Genomic DNA, 19,671 nt, shown 5'->3' with positions numbered 1-19,671 from the left:
GCACAAACTTTTTGTTCTCTGATTTTCCGACGCATACGCCTCGTGTTGCTAACGAATGTCGCTGCACTGCACGGAAATGACAGGTCGTTGCATATGAAGTAGACGATTTCAGCGTAAAATCGTGAAACATTTGGCAACTAAATGTCGCTGTCTTATGCTGTGTTGTTACATTACGATATATCAGGTTGTCTGAAAAGTCTTTCTTTTACAGACACGTCTTTTACAACGATGCATCTTTATACAAACATGAAACCTAATCTGTCGAACACTGTGATCTTCATTTCGATAGAACAAAGTGGATCATACGTACTTCGATAAAATAATATAAAATGGAAGATATTATAAAACGAAAGAAACTTTTCGGACGACCTAATGTTATGTTACGTTATCGTGCAACAAGTTCGTGCCAATTGTTCCTCTGTTATGTACAAGCTTTCCATTTCGCTGTGATTCCTATTTTATTTAAATACCAAACTACAATTCTTTCATTTGCGAATATCAAAGATGACAAACAAAATCTTGCAAATATTCGACCGACGAGTCCTATGGTTCCTTAAACGCGATATACGTCGAATATAAAACGGGCCACGTCCTGATCTTCTGTAGCATCGCTCGATGACCCAATTTCCAATTTCTTTTCGAACATGTCCCTTGGTATCTACGCAGGTGGACAAAATTAGGCGCAAAGCCATTTTTGCATAACATCGCCAAGCGGGGAAGATAAACGCTAGAATCACATACTTGGGATGTGGAGACGAGAAAATTCCTTCGTTCTTTCCTCCACTTAATCAGCGGTATTTCCATTGTAAATTCCAATTTCCAGTGCTGCACTCAACGAAAAGCGACCCTCGTCGTCGCTTGTATTTATTTACGCACTGCATGAGACATTTCTACAACTCTTTCATCTCTCAAAATGTCGCAGTTAGCTGGACATTCGACGATTCTTGTTCAACGATGATCCTGTCACTGCCAGGCGAAGGTCAGCGAAAATATGAATTTGCGCCAACAGCGGTAGCATAATCGTTCGCCTATGGCCGATCGAAGCTAATAACAGAGGCGATGTGCGATCGATGACGACGTTAAATCACGGCAGTGTCCCGTGCGAATAGAATTCGATACGAAGCCTCTCACGGCCGTCCATCTTGGCGAAGGGAACGGGGACATAATCGCGTTTCATTTGCCGCGTGGGATCTTAGAAGAGGCACTGGGGCTATCTATTTCTGGCGGACTATCGGTTATCTTGTATCGGAGATAGCCGCGCGGGGAATGCATCGCGGCAGCGTGCACGCCAACGATTTAAGGGCTGCGGATGTGCAAGGAGCTATGAATTAGGTCGCCAAAGCCATGCGGAACCCGCGCTAATGTTCCCGGTAACGGCACTCCGGTTAATTTCCCCCAACGCTCCACGTCCTGCTCGATCGTCTGCCTATTTGTCCGTGATCGGTGCCGGTCAATGCGATGTTAAGCGCGTTAATGGGATTCTTCAAGCGGACGATGACGAGCCAGACAGCTGGGATTGCCAAGACGTTGGAAACGTCTTGCGGTTTACATCGGCCGAACGAGCTCGGGAAAATTTAGCAAAACGAAGGCGTGAAGTCTCGTTTACGTAGCTGGAACGATCGTGTGGGTCGTTCGCAGGGAGAAAGAAGAAGTTGCATGATGTAAGAAACGAGCGTTCGCTGGTTGCTCGGCGAGTTGGAAAATCGTTGCAAAATTTTGTACAGCCTTCGACGTAAAAACCTGGGAATTAACGAGTTGTCGGTTTAGGAAATTGAAACGTCGCATTGCGTTTCACGAGGCTCTTAAATGCGAAAAAATAGACAAATTTTGGAGTTACACGCGTGTGATAAAGACAATGAAGGGAAGAGTGTAATTACAAGCGAAATTGAAGGCTGAATAATGTGCTCGAGTAAGAAAAACTCTCAAAGAACTCTACCTTCCTCGATGCTGACGATGAAATACAAATATGAAACAAGACATTTGTCCACTTAACTGCGCAATCTATTGGCTTGGCTACTAAGCGATTGCGGATTTTGTCAATGCCATCTAATGACAAAGTAGTATCGGGAAATACTAATAAATAATTAACGATGGTTTATTTACGAATATATGGATTGTACAGAGGCTGATTAGACAGGAAACGATGGTTATTTAACATGAACTAATCGCAATAACGTACTATACTATAGACAATTTAATAGTTAATTTGCAACTCTCTCTCTCTCTCTCTCTCTCTCACGTGGGCCACATTCTCTCGACAGCGCAAGTCGCACTTCTCCACTGACATTAACTGTGAATTTGTCTTTCTACCTTGGCATCCCTTTTGTCCCTTTGTCTTAGTCTCATCACGCAGGTGTTACGCAACCACTCGTGGCCAGAGTTACCTAGGCCTTTTTCCTACGAAACTCTTCAACTGAAGGACCGACGACACATCGATGGGCCTGTCGGCACCTCAGCTCGCGACGATGTTTATGGTTTACCTGATATTTTTAGGCCTTTGGTCCACGATACTACATTTAGTTGCCAAGTCGAGTGTACACGTCAAACGCACCGAAATGAAGTTTCTGTTCTGTTTCTGAAACGCAGTTAACCGGTTAAAAGGAAACGAAAGTCGTTGAAACGCGAATGACAGCGAAACGAGCATCGAAACGAATGGAAATAAAAACTAGGCCGAGTAAATGAATCCCGTCAGACTCGGCTGATGATTGTTGACGCGGATAGAATCGATTCGACGATGGCGAATACGTGGCGGTGTTAAATCGACAAACCGGTATTAGGCTCGCCTCTCCTCTACCGCCATGTTAACGCGTAAATAATTGCATTAGCGACCCTATGGCGCGTAATACGCGATGAATGTCGCTGTATACCCAGAACACACTAACGATATTGCTCTCACGTCCGTTCGCCGATCTATTTGCTTCGGGACACCGATGGTGAACGACGAAATCGACCCGAGTCCGCTGTGTTTCCGCTTTTAACGAGGTTAATACGAGGTCTCATGCAGATCGTTTAGAGTGTCCATCATCCGCGCAGGGGAAATGTTGATTCTTTCATAGCCGAAGCTCTCATTGATGAATCTCGTGTACAATAGTTTTGTAGATTGAATCGAACAGACGATAGATCTGAGGTGGATAGGTCGTGATAGGTACTGCTGGTGTATATGATCTTTGTCTTCATCAAGGTTTTCTTTCAACCATCCGCTCCCTTCTTCTCTTCTAGGAATCGTGAGAAACAGGACTACGAGTGCCAGGATTCGAACCTGGGTCTGGAGCGTTCGTAACTGTTGAAATGGTCACCACTTCTAAGAAAACTCTACATCTGATCTTTTTAGTTTTCTCAAGCACCGAAGCCATCAACAGCGCATAGACAAAAGACTGGGTCGAAGGCAAACCATAAACAGTAGACAGGCGACGTTGGCTTCAGGGTTTTCAGTCATAGGGTAGCACTGCTAGCGTGCGGATCTGGATCAGCTCAATTATATTCCGATTTGTGTTTACACTTCAGTATTTAAAATATATTTTCTACCTTACAATTTATCCACGCGTTCCTTTGTATTCACATACGTCTAATAACCTCAACACGTACGTTGCAGACTTGCAGACGCAGCGTGAATCTCGTGTACAGTAGTCTTGTAGATTGAATCGAACAGACGATAGATCTGAGGTGGATAGGTCGTGATAGGTACTGCTGGTGTATGAGATTTTTGTCTTCATCAAGGTTTCCTTTCAACCATCCGCTCCCTTCTTCTCTTCTAGGAATCGTGAGAAACAGGACTATGAGTGCCAGGATTCGAACCTGGGTCTGGAGCGTTCGTAACCAATTACGCTAACTACAGTGCTGTTGTCGTCCGGGTTGGAAACCGTTGGAAAGTTTGCTGTCGAGTGCCGCTATAGATCAAATGGCAATCTTGAATATGACGAAATTGAACACACACGTGGGCAATTTTAACCTTCCGATGTTTCGTACATTAGAAGCTGAGTATAAATGAAGATCGTAGAGAAGAACGTTGCTGTCGACTGTTTTATCTTCTTGTCGATCTACATATTTTTATATAAATTGTATAAATTCATGACGTATATATTTATGATACTGCATATGTAGCAAACATATAGTAGAACGTACTGAAATATGTTTAAATCACAAACTGAGCTGCGAAGAGAAAGGAACAAGTAGCAATGGTCAATGTATGATGAGACGTGAGCGTGGAACAAGGCTGCTGAAAATCTAAAATATTACCACGTTACTCAATATATTTGGCAAATTTGTCTTCGTAAACTATTATTAAAGGCGCGTCTCATTAACAATCTGCAAACGTTTATGCAAATTCGTGTTGTTATTAACGCGATTGAGAAGCCAGAACCGAGACAGATTTTGGTTCACCCTGCAAATATCTTACACTTCATATCTTCTACATTCGTGAAATTTTTCTGACACATTTACGTTTCCTACAAGTGCAATGAGATTCGTTGAAAGTAAGTTGATGCGAGCAAGGGGCACAAAGAATAGAATCTTCCCGCTAAAAAAAGATTTATTGCGACCAGGTGTCTTTATACGTTTGATTAAAAATAACAATCTTCCTTTGACAGTGGACGATTGGAAGAAATTGACACACGGTTTTAATAACAGATTCAACTCTATTCGCGTTATTTTCCTTTCATCGAGGATACATTAATATCCGATATCGAGTCCCGGCAATAGCATCGTGTTTAATATTAAAATAGACGACGGGACAAACGCGGCCGCTTTAAACAACATTATACGAGCGGAATGAATACGCGACCTTTCGTCGTGCGCTCGTTCGATAAAATGCACTGCGGTGTCGATAAAGTGGCCGCGAAATCGCGCAGCTATTTACAATAAAGTTTAATGAACCGACTCGACGACAATGACTATCGACGTGTTTTCAATTGCCAAGAGAAACGAAGCTGCACGGGCAAACGGCGTGACAGCTATTGGAAAACATTTCCAAGCTCGCGAAGAAACGCCGCGAGACTAATATCTATCGCCGCGTGGCTGCTCACATTCCTTTCCGTGTTCACGTTCCAATGAGAAAGAATTCAGCGAGGTTCACGAAATTCTAGAGGCGGGTCGATGATGAAAGACAGAGAGCCGGGGCCAACGTCGATACCCAGCATTAATATTTCATGAAGTTTCCCCGACTGAGACTTGCAACCTCCATACACTTGCAAATTCGAAAATAGAAAACCGTCTTTTATCTATGGCTTTGAGAATTCTCGAAACAGTACATCGCAGAGAAGCGGACGATGGATCTTGAGCAGTGAGAATTTGTACGCTTGACGAACGATCGAGAATGGAGCGAGCGTTTCTGAGAGATCTGAGACATTGAAGAGTTACTCCAAGACTAGTCTTTAAAAGAAATTTAACTCTTTGAGCCGCTGCTTGTCCGACGTTAAGCGTGCGCCGTGGACTGCTCACACTTTTTACGAAGAAGCACACAGTGGGCTGCGTATTTTTTACGAAAAGCATTGTAGTCTGCTGCACATTTTGTCAGTTTGATAATTAGTTTTCTTTTGTTTCAACGAAATCATCAGAATGTGAGGTGGATAACATCCATACGTCCTTTTTATCACGCCACTTTTAGCCTAAATTGAACGGTTACGTGAGAACGTATATATGGCGTTTATAGCGCTCAAAAGGTTTGAGGTGAATAAGACTGTAATAGTGTAGTTGCTGCTAGTGTGTAGAGTGAAACAGGTTCTGCTGCGGGTCGTCGGTGTCGTTGCTGGGATACTGCTACATTTTTCTTTTCATTTTTGATTCCGCGACAGAAAAATCGGACTCTGGGTCGCCGGGATTTGAACCCGGGTCCCGAACGTTCGTAACCTAAGGCCTAACCACTGCGCTGCCATCGTCTAACGCTAGTTGGCGTCGAGTGATGGTATTTGTTATCGAGTGCCGCCGCAGGTTAAAGGTACAAAAATGCATACAATGCACATAATACACATAATGTGTGTGCGAAGAATCCAAAGTAGAGTACTCGTGAGCGAAATCTCTGTTTAAGACTAGAACTAGAAGCTATTTCTACAAAACCAGCGAAAATGACTGGTCGTTAAAAAATACGTAATAATAGAATATTTTTATATTTATTGATTTATTACTTTCATGCAGAAGCAATTCCATGTTATGTAGTACATTTTTGCTATTATTAATCCATCTGCGACCATGAGCCCTAAACGAGGGTCGTTTTGCTGCTGTGGCATTTCTAGCGTCAGCATCTGGCGATCCAGCGATCGATCGCGAATTTTCCTGATAACTGATATCGTCACATGGAATGATACGCGGTAAAAATTTGAAAAACGTGTGGCAAGTTGTGGAAGACGAGGAAACTGGTTAATTGGGGTTCGATAAACAGAGTGCAGGACTCCTGTACTCTTTGACAAGTACCAGTCATTTTCACTGCTATTGGTATAAGTAGCCTTGATACAAAATTATTTTCAGTTTGAGTACATGAAAGACGAAATAAAATTACATCATTGCGGAAAAAATATAACATAAAGTAGGAATTTTAAAATAAAATTATAAAACCAGATTTGACTGGTGTGGTAGTTCAGCGCATATTAAAAACTTGTGAATTCGCATAAATATTCCATAATATGCCTATGTAATGATTATCACTGGCAATCTTCCGATTAAATGCGCGATGAAACGGCGGAGAATTTCGAAGGAATTCGAAAACTATTCTTTCTTTGCGTTTCTGGCATCGGCTACAAAAAACATGTACTCGGTGTACGATTTCTAAGGAACAAATATCAATAATTACGTTACGTGTGATCAGAAACTCTCGAAACACTCCCGATTTAATTATTAATACTCGAGGAAAGTGTTTTCTGAAAATTGATGCAATCAGATGGTCAAAAATAACGTTATCCGTTCGCTGGCTTCGTAACACCAAACCGAAATATCAATTTCAATTTAAAGAGGATTGTGGTCGTATTTCTCGACGATTTTTACAACGAGGAACGAAAACCCATAAACTGGCGCGAAAAAGGGCAGAAGACACGGAGCAAATACGGGGAGAGCAGGCGGTTTGTTTGCGAATGCAGAAGTACGCCAGCGCGCAAGTATATTTCCAAAACTTGTTAAGCTCTCTGCCTTGCCGGAGAATCATTATTAAAAGGGCTGGATGCGCGCAAGCAGAAGCTTATTATTCGCTTCGGCGTTGAATAAAACATGGAGGAAACGGGAGCGCGTGTGACGAGCGGTTTAAAATATTCAATTGAATGCACGCTAGAATCGACAAGCTCTTTCCCTGTGGAAGCTTCGTCGATTTTGATCCACGGCAAAGTAGTAAATTACACGTGCGACACGAAATTACCGGAAAAGGTAAGTGGCTTAGAGGTATACTTTAGTCAATTTACAGTAACAGCACACGAACGTTAGCAAACTGTATAAATTAATGAGCGAACTAATGACCAGAAGCGATACATATCGTCTGCTTATAGAACCAACACGTAATAGAATTTTATTGTTGCAATAGGCAGCGTCGCGATGCCCAAGACGCAAGGGGCATTCACAATAGCGACACGCTACGGATACCGAAATTTCGCCGGAATCATCGTACAAAAATAAATCAAAAGAAAGTCGTTTTTTCGTTTAAGTCGTTTCGTCCAAGTTTCTACTAATATCAAGTAATTATTTCTTAAGCTAGTGGCTTAAAAAAAAAGCTTCCTTATTTGATGTGTATTTTAAAGACTGTTTCGTTAAAACATTTTGTCGAATAATCGTGCTACAGTTCGTTTTACACCCGTCAATATTTGTTAATCTGTATGAGATTATTTTATTTCGTATCCATTAATTATTTAAAAGCAATTAATTATTTAAAAGCGTCATAACGATAAGTTAATAATAAAGAATGCACAGGATTTTTTCGTCGATACGTAGTTATCAGGTGTGACGGTGCACATTAAATTGCAAACTGTGAGTGAAAAGTAACCAAGTGTCCGAGTACTCGTCGTATCATTTGTTGCTTGCAATTTTCATAAAATTCAATCCATTTCACGAGCCTGTGGAAACGAGATGAAAGGAATGAATCTCATTACCTCTTGAACCTTCCTCAGGACGATGATCTTGTGCCACTGATTATCGTCGAACCGGATTCGGACTGGCTTTATGTGCAGATCTAATCTTCCTTTAGCCAACGTCATGCCCACGGCTGCCCCTCCGTCTCTCAGAGATACGGTCAGATAATCATCTCCCTGTCCTGCAATGACACAAAGAAAGAAAAAAAAAGGTCGGTTACTTTGATGTGAATTAAACAGCAGGTTTGTGGTTACAGTCTCGTGGTTTCGTCAGCAGCCAGTGGAAACCGAAACGCGATTCAAATTGATCTGCTTTGAAATCGTAACGAAAGTTCGGCCAAGTGAACGTAGGGTAACACGCAGACCTAACGAACAGAAAGCTCGTGTGGGAAGAATTCGAGAATTCTTATTAAACGCATTTAATACGAAACAATGCGGTCGAATGAAACGAGGGAAGTTCGCGTTTGGGGGTGCAATTTCAAAGAAAAATTAATCCCACTGAACTGGCTGTTTCCCTTTGAGAGCTGCAGGTCTCGCAATGTCGAAAGATCGGTTCACCGTTTGCTGAAATGTTATTTCGTCCGCGGGAATGTAGACACAAAATCGCGAGCTTAAGTCGTCCGTGAGAACACGTGCCGTGGCATTTTCAAAATGAATTTTTCAAACTGTAAATTCTACGTTTGCAAAATCGGCTGTGCGACGAAACGTAGCTCGCGCTGTCGTTGTTCACTGTACCGCGTTTTGTGTGTGCGATGGCTGTGCCATAGGCGAACTTGGATAAACCGCATGGCCAACAAACGATAATCGCGCAAACAGTAACATATTCCTATCTCTGATTTCTCGTTAATACGTAACTTCGTTAACCCTTGCGCGCGTAAAGAGCGAAGGTGTGCAATGAGATTATAATTCGCGTTAATCCGGCGTAAATGTAAGATACACAGGGCTGGACGTGTATTTAATCCGGTCTGTAACCCAAGCATAATTATACGAAGCCGCAAACTCGCCTGCGCCCTTTACCCGGAAACAATAAAAATAAAGTGTCGTTTGCCGCGTCTTAATCCCTCGTGCGCGTAACGAGCTCGCCGATATACCGAGCATAATCCGCGGGCTTTTCAGTTCGTTCGCCATGATAATTATTAACGACGAACTCTCTGTCTTTCTCTCTCTTTTCCCTGTTTCTGGTCGAGTCAAACCGGAAACGAAAACCAGGGAAACTAATGGTAAGCGGATACAAGCGATTTATACACGTCGTTTCAAGTTCTAATCCAATACGAGCTCGATTACCGAGAGAAATTGTCGAGAGCCTGACGAAACTATATTTGCTCTCTTTTTTCTTTTTTTTTTTTTAATTTCTTTTTATTTCGTCTCTTTTTTTAGTCTATTGTTTGAAGCGCGGCTGGTGAAAACGGAGCGCTGGAAATGACATTATTTCCGCTTGTTTTCCCGCGGTTAATACTGTTTTATTATTATCGCTGAGGAGATTTGTAACCGCGAAATGGACGAGTTTTATCAATTCGTTGCAGCTTTCTATTTTATATTGGTTCACTCTGTTTGCGTTCCTGTAACAATACCCTTTTTTTAGACAATTTGTAGTTGCTTTTTCATTAGATTGTTTCGTTACGAAGTCAAGAATCAATTTTAGGAACACGAATTGCTGAGAGACCAGTTTCTGAACGTTCTGAGAAAAAATATTGTATGTTTCAATAATTATTGCGGTTGAAATAGTTTAATTGCGATAGTGTGTTTCTTTTTCATTTTTATTCTTTTTTTTTTGTTTTCGTTGAATTAAGAATATACATTTTATTGCTATAATATTTAGTTATGCAAAAATATTTTTAGAAGGAGGAATTCTAATTGGAATAAAATGGAAATAAATAGGAGAACAATTCTATTGAAGTTTCAATCGATCAAATACAGTTGCTACTACGTTGGAACGTTTACAGAAAATATGCCACGCGAAAGCCAAACTGATCAATGGGAAAGTAAACGCTAATCATGCATACTATATTTTAGTAGAAATTGTGACATTTTCTGGAAACATAGTCGATCGCAGAACGTTTCAAAACGCTTAAATACGAATGAGTTACGTAACTAAATAGATTTTTAGAATCGGAGAATAGGCTCGATCTCGCCTTTGGGAATTACATTTTCGTACATTGTACGTTTTTGAAATATTCGTTGAACAGAGTTGTACGAAACTTGAGTTGAGAAATATCCTCTGGAATTCTACACGAAAGAATTGGCATTTCCCAGAGGCGAATTGCATTAAAAGAATAATAAAACTTGCGTTAGAATAAATGAAGAACGTAACAGGAACCTCAATTACACGAGACGAATTCCTCTACGCAACAACAACGACGACGACGAGGGCCAATGGAAAATTTTCACATACAACTGTGACTTAACAATTCTTTATTATCCCCTTGATCGTTTGATAATTAATAATACTCGGTACTATTATTTATATAAAATATTCTATGGATACATTTTACTTTCTACGTTCAGTTATACTTAACGTGCTATTTCTTAGTAATAGAATAATTTAAATAGATATAATAAATCGATAAAAAATATAAATAGATAAAATAATATAATAATAACATAAATAGAATAATAATTTCTTTTAAGAAATTATTGCGTGAAATGTAATTTTGCAATTTGGAGCTGCAAATGCGATAATTCAACGTTTTAAAGCTTGATAGTTTTCTATAGTTTTCTACCTTTGTGGATTATTCACTATTGTTTGCTTCCAGTTGTTTAATTTGGGAACATTCTGTTTCAATTTATTGGGTTGGAAACTAAGTGACTGCGGGTTTTGCCATTACCATCCTATGAGAAAATCCGCAACCACTTAGTTGCCAAGCCAATAGATTATCCCAAAAGTTTCTAACATTTTATAAAAAAATAATTAGATGCGCAATATTTTTTCTTTTGTATTATTCTATTGAATTTTGTGTGATCCATTTTGCAACAATAGAACAAAATTTGTACATCATTATTAGTATTATTATATTATTTTTAGTATTATTTGTAACTCTGATAATATTATATTATTTTGTAGCGATAAAATAAAATGGATGATGCATAACTCGATAAAATAATAAAAGAGAAAATATGGTGCATCTACGTTGGCAACTAAGTGACTGCGGGTTTTGCCATTACCATCCTATGAGAAAATCCGCAATCACTTAGTTTCCACTCCAATATATTGTACAATTTTATTTCATTTTTGTAGTTGAACATTTTAAATCTTAATGGACATTTTTATACTTTTATGGATTATTCAGAATTGTTTGCTTTCAGATGTTTAATTTGGAAACATTCTGTTTCAATTTATTGGATTGGCAACTAAGTGATTTTGTCATTACTATTTTATGAAAAAATTATTGTACAATTTTATTCCAGTTTTGTAGTTGAATATTTTAAATCTTAATAGACATTTTTGTACTTTTGTGGATTATTCAGAATTGTTTGCTTTCAGATGTTTAATTTGGGAACATTCTGTTTCAATTTATTGGGTTGGAAACTAAGTGATTGCGGGTTTTGCCATTACCATCCTATGAGAAAATCCGCAATCACTTAGTTTCCACTCCAATATATTGTACAATTTTATTTCATTTTTGTAGTTGAATATTTTAAATCTTAATGGACATTTTTCTACTTTTGTGGATTATTCAGAATTGTTTGCTTCCAGATGTTTAATTTGGAAACATTCTGTTTCAATTTATTTATTGTCAGATGGTAGTGACAAAATCCGCAATCACTTAGTTTCCAACCCAATATATTGTACAATTTTATTTCATTTTTGTCGTCTACGTAATTATGACCATCAATGGCGTTTATTTCAAATATATACAAATCACAGATCTATGGTTTTCTTCTCAATGGGACCTTAAAACATGCTCATAAATAAAGATAACTTTTACAAGTCTAATTTAAACTCCTAAATCTAAATGATTTACGACATAATGATTTAGTCGACAAAAATTATTTATGAGCATGTTTTTAGGGTCTATTGAGGACAAAACCATAGATCTATAATTTGTATATATTTGAAATAAACGCCATTGATGGTCATAATTCTGGTGAATCCTATGAACTCGTCGTTAAGCTTCGTACACAGTGTTTTTCATAAGTGTTAATAACGCGATTCTCTTACGTTTTATTTTACAAATATCCGTCGATGAAACATTCCACGAAAGAACTGTCTATTTTAATCAATTTGCAAATAAATACATTTTTATCGTTGAAAATGTACAACTGAAAAATATTTTGTTTAACGTTGAAACATCTCAAATATTTACGTACACATATACGTACGTATATTTAACAAACTATTACAAAAATTAAAACGAGTAATAAAATTCGTGCATTTTAATAAAAAAAAAGTATCAGATTAGGCTTGGGAATGCGCACGTTACACGATTGCTAACGAAATAAATGCAAGTTTATGACAATCTGTAATTCAAGACTACCAGCTGTGATCCGTAAGATGTAAATTTCTTTTCAATCCACGGTTTGTGTGATGTGTTTTAAATAAAAGCAACTCAAAGATCGAGATACTTGAACTCGTGGGATTAAATAAAAATAAATATGTCGACGTGACTTGTTATTATTTTGCTGGAAATTTTTATGGAAATTCATGTTTTCCATGCAAGTGAGTCAAATATATTTTAAATAGAGATTCGCATAATCTTCCATATTCTAAATATCATAACAAATATTTTACTTCAGGCGTATTTAATATCAGGTCGTCCGAAAAGTTTCTTTCGTTTCATAAGGAAACAATGGACGCACGACATTTTCCATTTTATATTATTTTATCAATTTTTTTCTATCAAAATAAAGATCACAGTGTTCGACAGATTAGGTTTGTATAAAGATGCATCGTTGTAAAAGACGAGTCTGTAAAAGAAAGACACTTTTCGGACGACCTAATATTTAAATCTTCCATAAATAGAATAAACACCTGTGCTATGTCGTTGTAATTTTTATGGAAATTCATATTTTCCATGCAAGTGAGTCAAATATATTTTAAATAGAGATTCGTATAATCTTCCATATTCTAAATATCATAACAAATATTTTACATCAGGTGTATTTAATATCAGGTCGTCCGAAAAGTTTCTTTCGTTTCATAAGGAAACAATGGACGCACAACATTTTCCATTTTATATTATTTTATCAATTTTTTTCTATCAAAGTAAAGATCACAGTGTTCGACAGATTAGGTTTGCATAAAGATGCATCATTGTAAAAGAAAGACTTTGGGACAACCTAATTTTTAAATCTTCCATAAATAGAATAAACACCTGTGCTGTCTCGTAATTTTTACCTGTCCAAGTGACACAAAAGATTTGTTTTTGCGAATTTCATTGAAATTGTTGCAATATACTGCATTAGAACGTATCTATCGTTAAGTCAGAATTATTGTCGAAAACAATAACACGCAATGTGCAATTTGGAAAACGAATTCTTCAATAATTCGATTGTAAGATATACCGATATAATAATATTACGACTAAATCAATATTCGTCACACGTCGCTATTTATTCGAACAATTAATATTCGTTATTTGCGTCAGAGGGTGGCAGGGCGCGTAGATATCAGCACAATAATTAAAGTACAAACACGTTATTCCACCTACTAAACATTTATCAAACTAAATTAGATATTTCTGTAGGAAAATCAGCTGAGTATTTTTAATGGAAAATAGTCGCAACACTGTCGTACTAATTGTATAGCACGGTAATAAAGTGCCGTATCGTTATTTATTTGCATATCTAATTTATTAATTTTGATTTACGAATTCTCGTGTACAAACAAGTATAGGCAAATGGGAGAATATTTCGTGTGAACGTTAATTAGCGAAACATTGATGGCCCTACGCTACAATACGTAGAATAATTGAAAAGCGTGGAAACGACGATTAAATGGAAACGCAGGCCGAGTGCAGTAAAACAGATTTGCGTCGTAATAATTTAGAATAATATTTTCATTCTATTCTAATCGTTTCTACATTAATTAATTTAATTTCAAGCAACAAAGCATTTTGAATCTAAACTAACAGCGGCTGGGAACATTCACGTTGTCCCTGACACCTGTCAGAAATTCGAATTACAACATTTTCACGTAAACTTCCCATTTCCTTCGGTCGATTTATCTGTTTATCGCTTGGTCATCACGTCGTTTTACAAAGAACAAAAATCATCTGTTACGGTTTATGACACACGTCCTCGGAGTGGCATTTTTACCAAACGTAGCGCGGCCATTTCTGAAAGTCTCTTGCCACCGAGGTATTTGCATTTAAACCGTGACCGCACGCTAATTATTCCGTAGTTAAGGCGTGTAAAAAATGCAGGCTGCACCGTAGACTTAATTGCAGCTGGTCATTTGCATACGCCTAACTGCATCACGCGTGCATCGTCGTCTCTAGCTGTGCCAAGGCAAAACAAGCCTTTCGTTCGCTGCCCAGAGCGGCCAAGATGCTCGGCAACGAGTTACTCTGATGTCTCGCAGCAATTTCGAAACTGGGAAGCGTCTAAGCTGCGAAACGATAGCTGCGATTATATCGCGTTGGCAACTAAGTCATTGCGGATTTTGTCATAAGATGGTAATGGCCAAATCCGCAGTCACTTAGTTTCCAATCCAATAAATTGAAACAGAATGTTGCAAAATTAAACAACTGGAAGCAAACAATTGTGAGTAACCCACAAAGGTACAAAAATATCCATTAAGATTTAAAACGTCAAAAATGAAGTAAAATTGTACAATAATTTTGTCATAAGATGGTAATGACAAAAGCTGCAATCACTTAGTTGCTAATCCAATAAATTGAAACAGAATGTTGCAAAATTAAACAACTCGAAGCAAACAATTGTGAGTAACCCACAAGGGTACAAAAATGCCCATAGAGATTTAAAATATTCAACTACAAAATTGAAATAAAATTGTAGAATATATTGGATTGGCAACTAAGTGATTGCGGATTTTGTCATAAGATGGTAATGGCAAAATCCGCAGTCACTTAGTTTCCAATCCAATAAATTGAAACAGAATGTTGCAAAATTAAACAACTCGAAGCAAACAATTGTGAGTAGCCTACAAAAGTACAAAAATGTCCATAAAGATTTAAAATATTCAACTACAAAATTGAAATAAAATTGTACAATATATTGAATTGGCAACTAAGTGAGTTTTTTCTTTGCTTCTCTTACGCGTCGATATTTCTCTGATGTATTTCTTAGCGTTTTTATTTATTATTTACATTTTTGCTTGTATCTAACTTATTGGCAACACGATAGTACGCGCGTTTACGAAAATTTTCCCGCGAGCTGATGATATCGAGATGAACGAGTTAGCCGCGTATCCGCGTCAATGCAAAACTTGAATAAATATGAAAAAATGAAAAATAATAAATTACCATTTACCATAGAAACTGGAAATTTGAGTAAAAAGTAATATGAATGAAATTTAGTATTATGTTTGCTTTTTTATTCCGCTAAACTTGTTATGTATTTTACTAAAAAAAAAAAAAAAAAAAAAAAAAAAAACAATATATTCAAAATAGAAACTCGCGTACAATTCGTGCATATTACGTTAGCTGTACGTTTGCGCTATTGCACTTTCGCAAAGAATTTTTTAATCGCAAATTTACGGGATAATACGCGAGCTAAGGAAGATAAGAGATATTTCACGCATTTCGTCGGTTTGTTATATTTTATTACAGTTCGAAATTCCACGAGGTTTGCCTCGTTCTCTCGCATAAATCTGTTGTCGTGCAATTGAGTTTCTCCGTGGATGTAACTCTGTGTAGTGTGCATATTCTGCGAAATACTTTGTTCGGGGTAATAGAGTTGTATATAGTTGCAAAAAGATGATATCGCTGTAAAGTTGGACATGCAACTGAACACCGTAGCTTAGTATAATAACGTAGTTTGATTCTAAATTAGAAGAACCAGATAAATCTGCTACAATGGACGCAACAATTAGCGATTATATGATATATATATATATATATATGCGCACGGTAATTGCCGATAGTTTCTGATATTTTGCAATAGTATTGCTATACATTTCTGATACCCTGAAGCGTTTAAAAGTCAAATAATCGTACGATGTTTCATAGTTGAAGCAAAAATCTGTGTTAAATTGTCTTCTATTCGCGTAAATCGATGAATTCAAGCAAATAGAATTAATAGAATCAACTATACGATTTTTCATACTCGTGAATTGCGTATACTCTGTTTAATAATTTACGTCGAACATGCTTTTCTTACGAATATCAAATAAGTTTTCTATCTCCGTGTTATCTATGCAAATAATAAATTGAATTAAATCGTAGTTGATGGAACCGACGATTAAAGGTAAACAGTTGGCAAATCAAATAAATATTAAATAAAAGGAAAGATATATTGTAGGAAATAAAGAAACCGAAATGGGAATTCCATTTAATTTTACTTGCGAAAACCATCCTTCATGCGTTTATTCTTCGCAACTCTCCTTTAATACAATTAGTTCTTCGTGCAACTTCATATCGAAGTCCAAAGTGGTTGAAACTTTTAACTTGATTATTTGTTCCTTTCGTGTATATTACATTCAAGCACTACGAAGTTAGTATTGTGCATAAAATTTGCCTAGCAATAGCGTAAACTTTATTACACTAAGTTGCACGAGTTGTTAAAAATCTTTGAATTAAGATTATATATTTAAGAGAATAATTGAGATAAGAGAATTTTATATCCAGAATTTTCAAGCTTTTTCCACTACTATGAACATTCATAAACACGTCTGTAACATAGTATAAATATTTAGAAGTATGTATTTAACATAGCATAAATGCTTACACTGTGACTATTGGCTTGGCAACTAAGTGGTTGCGGATTTTGTCATATGATGGCAACGCAAAATCCGCAACTACTTAGTTGCCAACGTATATGCACCATATTTTCTCTTCTATTATATTATCGAATTATGCATCATCCATTTTATTTTATCGCTACAAAATAATATAATATTATCAGAGTTACAAATAATACTAAAAATAATATAATAATACTAATAATAATATACAAATTTTGTTCTATTGTTGCAAAATGGATCACACAAAATTCAATAGAATAATACAAAAGAGAAAATATTGCGCATCTAATTATTTTTTTATAAAATGTCAGAAACTTTTGGGATAATCCATTGGCTTGGCAACTAAGTGGTTGCGGATTTTGTCATATGATGGTAACGACAAAATCCGCAACTACTTAGTTGCCAACGTAGATGCACCATATTTTCTCTTTTATTATTTTATCGAATTATGCATCATCCATTTTATTTTATCGCTACAAAATAATATAATATTATCAGAGTTACAAATAATACTAAAAATAATATAATAATACTAATAATAATATACAAATTTTGTTCTATTGTTGCAAAATGGATCACACAAAATTCAATAGAATAATACAAAAGAAAAAATATTGCGCATCTAATTATTTTTTTATAAAATGTCAGAAACTTTTGGGATGATCTATTGACTTGGCAACTAAGTGGTTGCTGATTTTGTCATATGATGGTAATGACAAAATCCGCAATCACTTAGTTGCCAAGCCAATAGAAATAGGCTGTTACGTTGAAGCGTTGAAATGCGAAACAATGTCAAAAAACGTGTTGTCGCTGTATTGTAAAGACACAGAGAACGAGACTGAAATGGCAGAAGTGTAGAGAATAGTAAATTCACTGGCAAATGCTTATGGGCGGAAATTCGGAAATAAGATGAGATAACGGAAGAGGAATCACCGATGTCGGTATGAAACATTAACAGCTAATAAAAATAGAAATTTGTTAATTACCGGCTGGGCAGGAAGCGCGATTGCGTCCATTGGCTGTTTGAACAAAAAAGCTTTTATAAATATAAATTTAAGAAACACCTTGTGTTTTATGAGACGTGAATGAAGATGGAGCTGAACATGGACAACTGCATTCCGAACAGCGCATGAAAATGAAAAAGAATCGCCTTACGATAGCGCGATATTTCTTTCGAATAAACCAAATGGGCCGTTGGATATTTTTCCACTCTGTGTCTTGCCATCTTGCTTTATCTCGTTGCAGAACGTAACGCTGCCATGTTCTTAGGACAAAATGTTTATATAACGGGTTGAAATTAAATTGTATACTACGTAGCTATGTTTGCCACTTGCAGAATTGAGAATTATTGTCGGTGAGAAAGTTGTATGCACTGGAAAAGCACGTACATTTTGTGTACAGTGCTCGTATGTGTACCATTCGCGTAACTACGCTAGCTATGAAAAACGATATCTGAAAGGAGATTTCTCGTGAAGCATAGTTTCGTAACGCGTAGAAATTTTATAAGTTTGATATTATAATCTTTCCGGAGTCTTAATTTTCTCTACGTTCTTTAATTTTATCATGTAAATTTCCACATTATTCTAACAATAATATTTCGCATAATCTTGCCAACTTTTCCAAACCTAAGGTACGTTGGCCTATGTGAGAAACCTCGACGTATAAAACGCAACACAAACATCCTAACACCCACACGCTCTGCCTCGTTGCACATCCATGTGCAAAGCAAGCCCATTTTGCCGCGTGTCAAAAATAAATCAACCCTTCCATCAGCCTGGCCTTTAAGCCCGAAAAACACACACTCTCTGGCCGTAGGAAGTAAAAGCGATAAAAGTGGCGCTTTAAAACCTTCCTGCACTCTCGTTATGATAATCGTAGCGCGCGCTAAATTAGTCACCCGTTTCACGGGATAACGCGCACGATATCCCTGGCGAGGGCAGATTAACGCGCAAGATATTGAGCAGAAGTAGAATTGGCCGATAAGTATCGCGACCAGCGGAACGTAGTATCTGGTGCAGCTGCATCGTAGGTGAAATCAGGGCGAAAGAGAGAAGGAGGAGGCTGCGGCATCGTGAACTCGAAATCTATACGCTAGCGTTCGCGCGAGTACGTTCCGCAATGCTGTAACACGCGCGTCTACAGGTCGTTGGGCGTAACGCGGTCAGCCGGGTACGCGGGGCTCGGCTGCACGCGCCAAAATAAGTAGAAAATGGAAAATAACATTTTATTGTACGGGAACCTCGTTTTCCAGAGAATCGAGTTTCCACGTTCTTGTCAAGTACACTCGAACCTGCTTGATATCGCACAGTGAGAGTCAGTTGCGAGTATACGCGCCTCAAAGCCACAGAATTTATTCAAAAGCTCCTACACCTGTGGTTGTGTAAATTGAAAAATGAACAAGCATAGAGTGCGTATGCGAGGGATACGTATTACACGTGTGAGAAGTACGCAGCTGCACGATAGAAATTAAAACACACGTGTAAGTAGGCTTGTGTTATATACAGGGTGTTTGGCTACAGATGTGAGAAAATTTAAGGGCTGATTCTTGAAGCCAAAATAAAACGAAAATGAAGAATACAAAAGTCGCGTTTTCCGCTTTGTTCTTTAGTTATTGGCAATTAAAGAGCGACCAAAATACGCCTGCACGCGAGCAGACCTCCTTACACGAGCGAAAGGAGGTCGGCCTAAGCAGCGGGGCGCACAGTGATCCTCAAGCCGAACACATGGGCGCCAGGCTACCTCGTGCGAGTCGCAGAGAAGAAGACCACG

At 37.7% G+C, this 19,671-nt stretch overlaps 1 protein-coding gene across 9 annotated transcripts in view; it reads right to left on the bottom strand.

Moving 5' to 3' along the window:
* The window catches only part of Nrx-1 (neurexin 1), a 661,903-nt gene that overhangs the window by 330,447 nt on the left and 311,785 nt on the right, over positions 1 to 19,671 (bottom strand). For 7 of the 9 annotated variants that reach the window (XM_072020892.1, XM_072020888.1, XM_072020889.1 and 4 more), the window contains 2 exons: positions 17,889 to 17,921; positions 8,061 to 8,221 (listed from right to left, as the gene is read on the bottom strand). In XM_072020892.1, the coding sequence (XP_071876993.1) occupies positions 8,061 to 8,221; positions 17,889 to 17,921 (194 nt within the window). The remainder of the gene's footprint in view (positions 1 to 8,060; positions 8,222 to 17,888; positions 17,922 to 19,671) is intronic. The other 2 variants (XM_072020894.1, XM_072020898.1) reach the window with 1 other exon arrangement.

Source organism: Bombus fervidus, chromosome 18, assembly GCF_041682495.2.
Source record: "Bombus fervidus isolate BK054 chromosome 18, iyBomFerv1, whole genome shotgun sequence".
NCBI lineage: Eukaryota > Metazoa > Arthropoda > Insecta > Hymenoptera > Apidae > Bombus > Bombus fervidus.
This window is presented reverse-complemented; position numbering and strand designations above follow the sequence as displayed.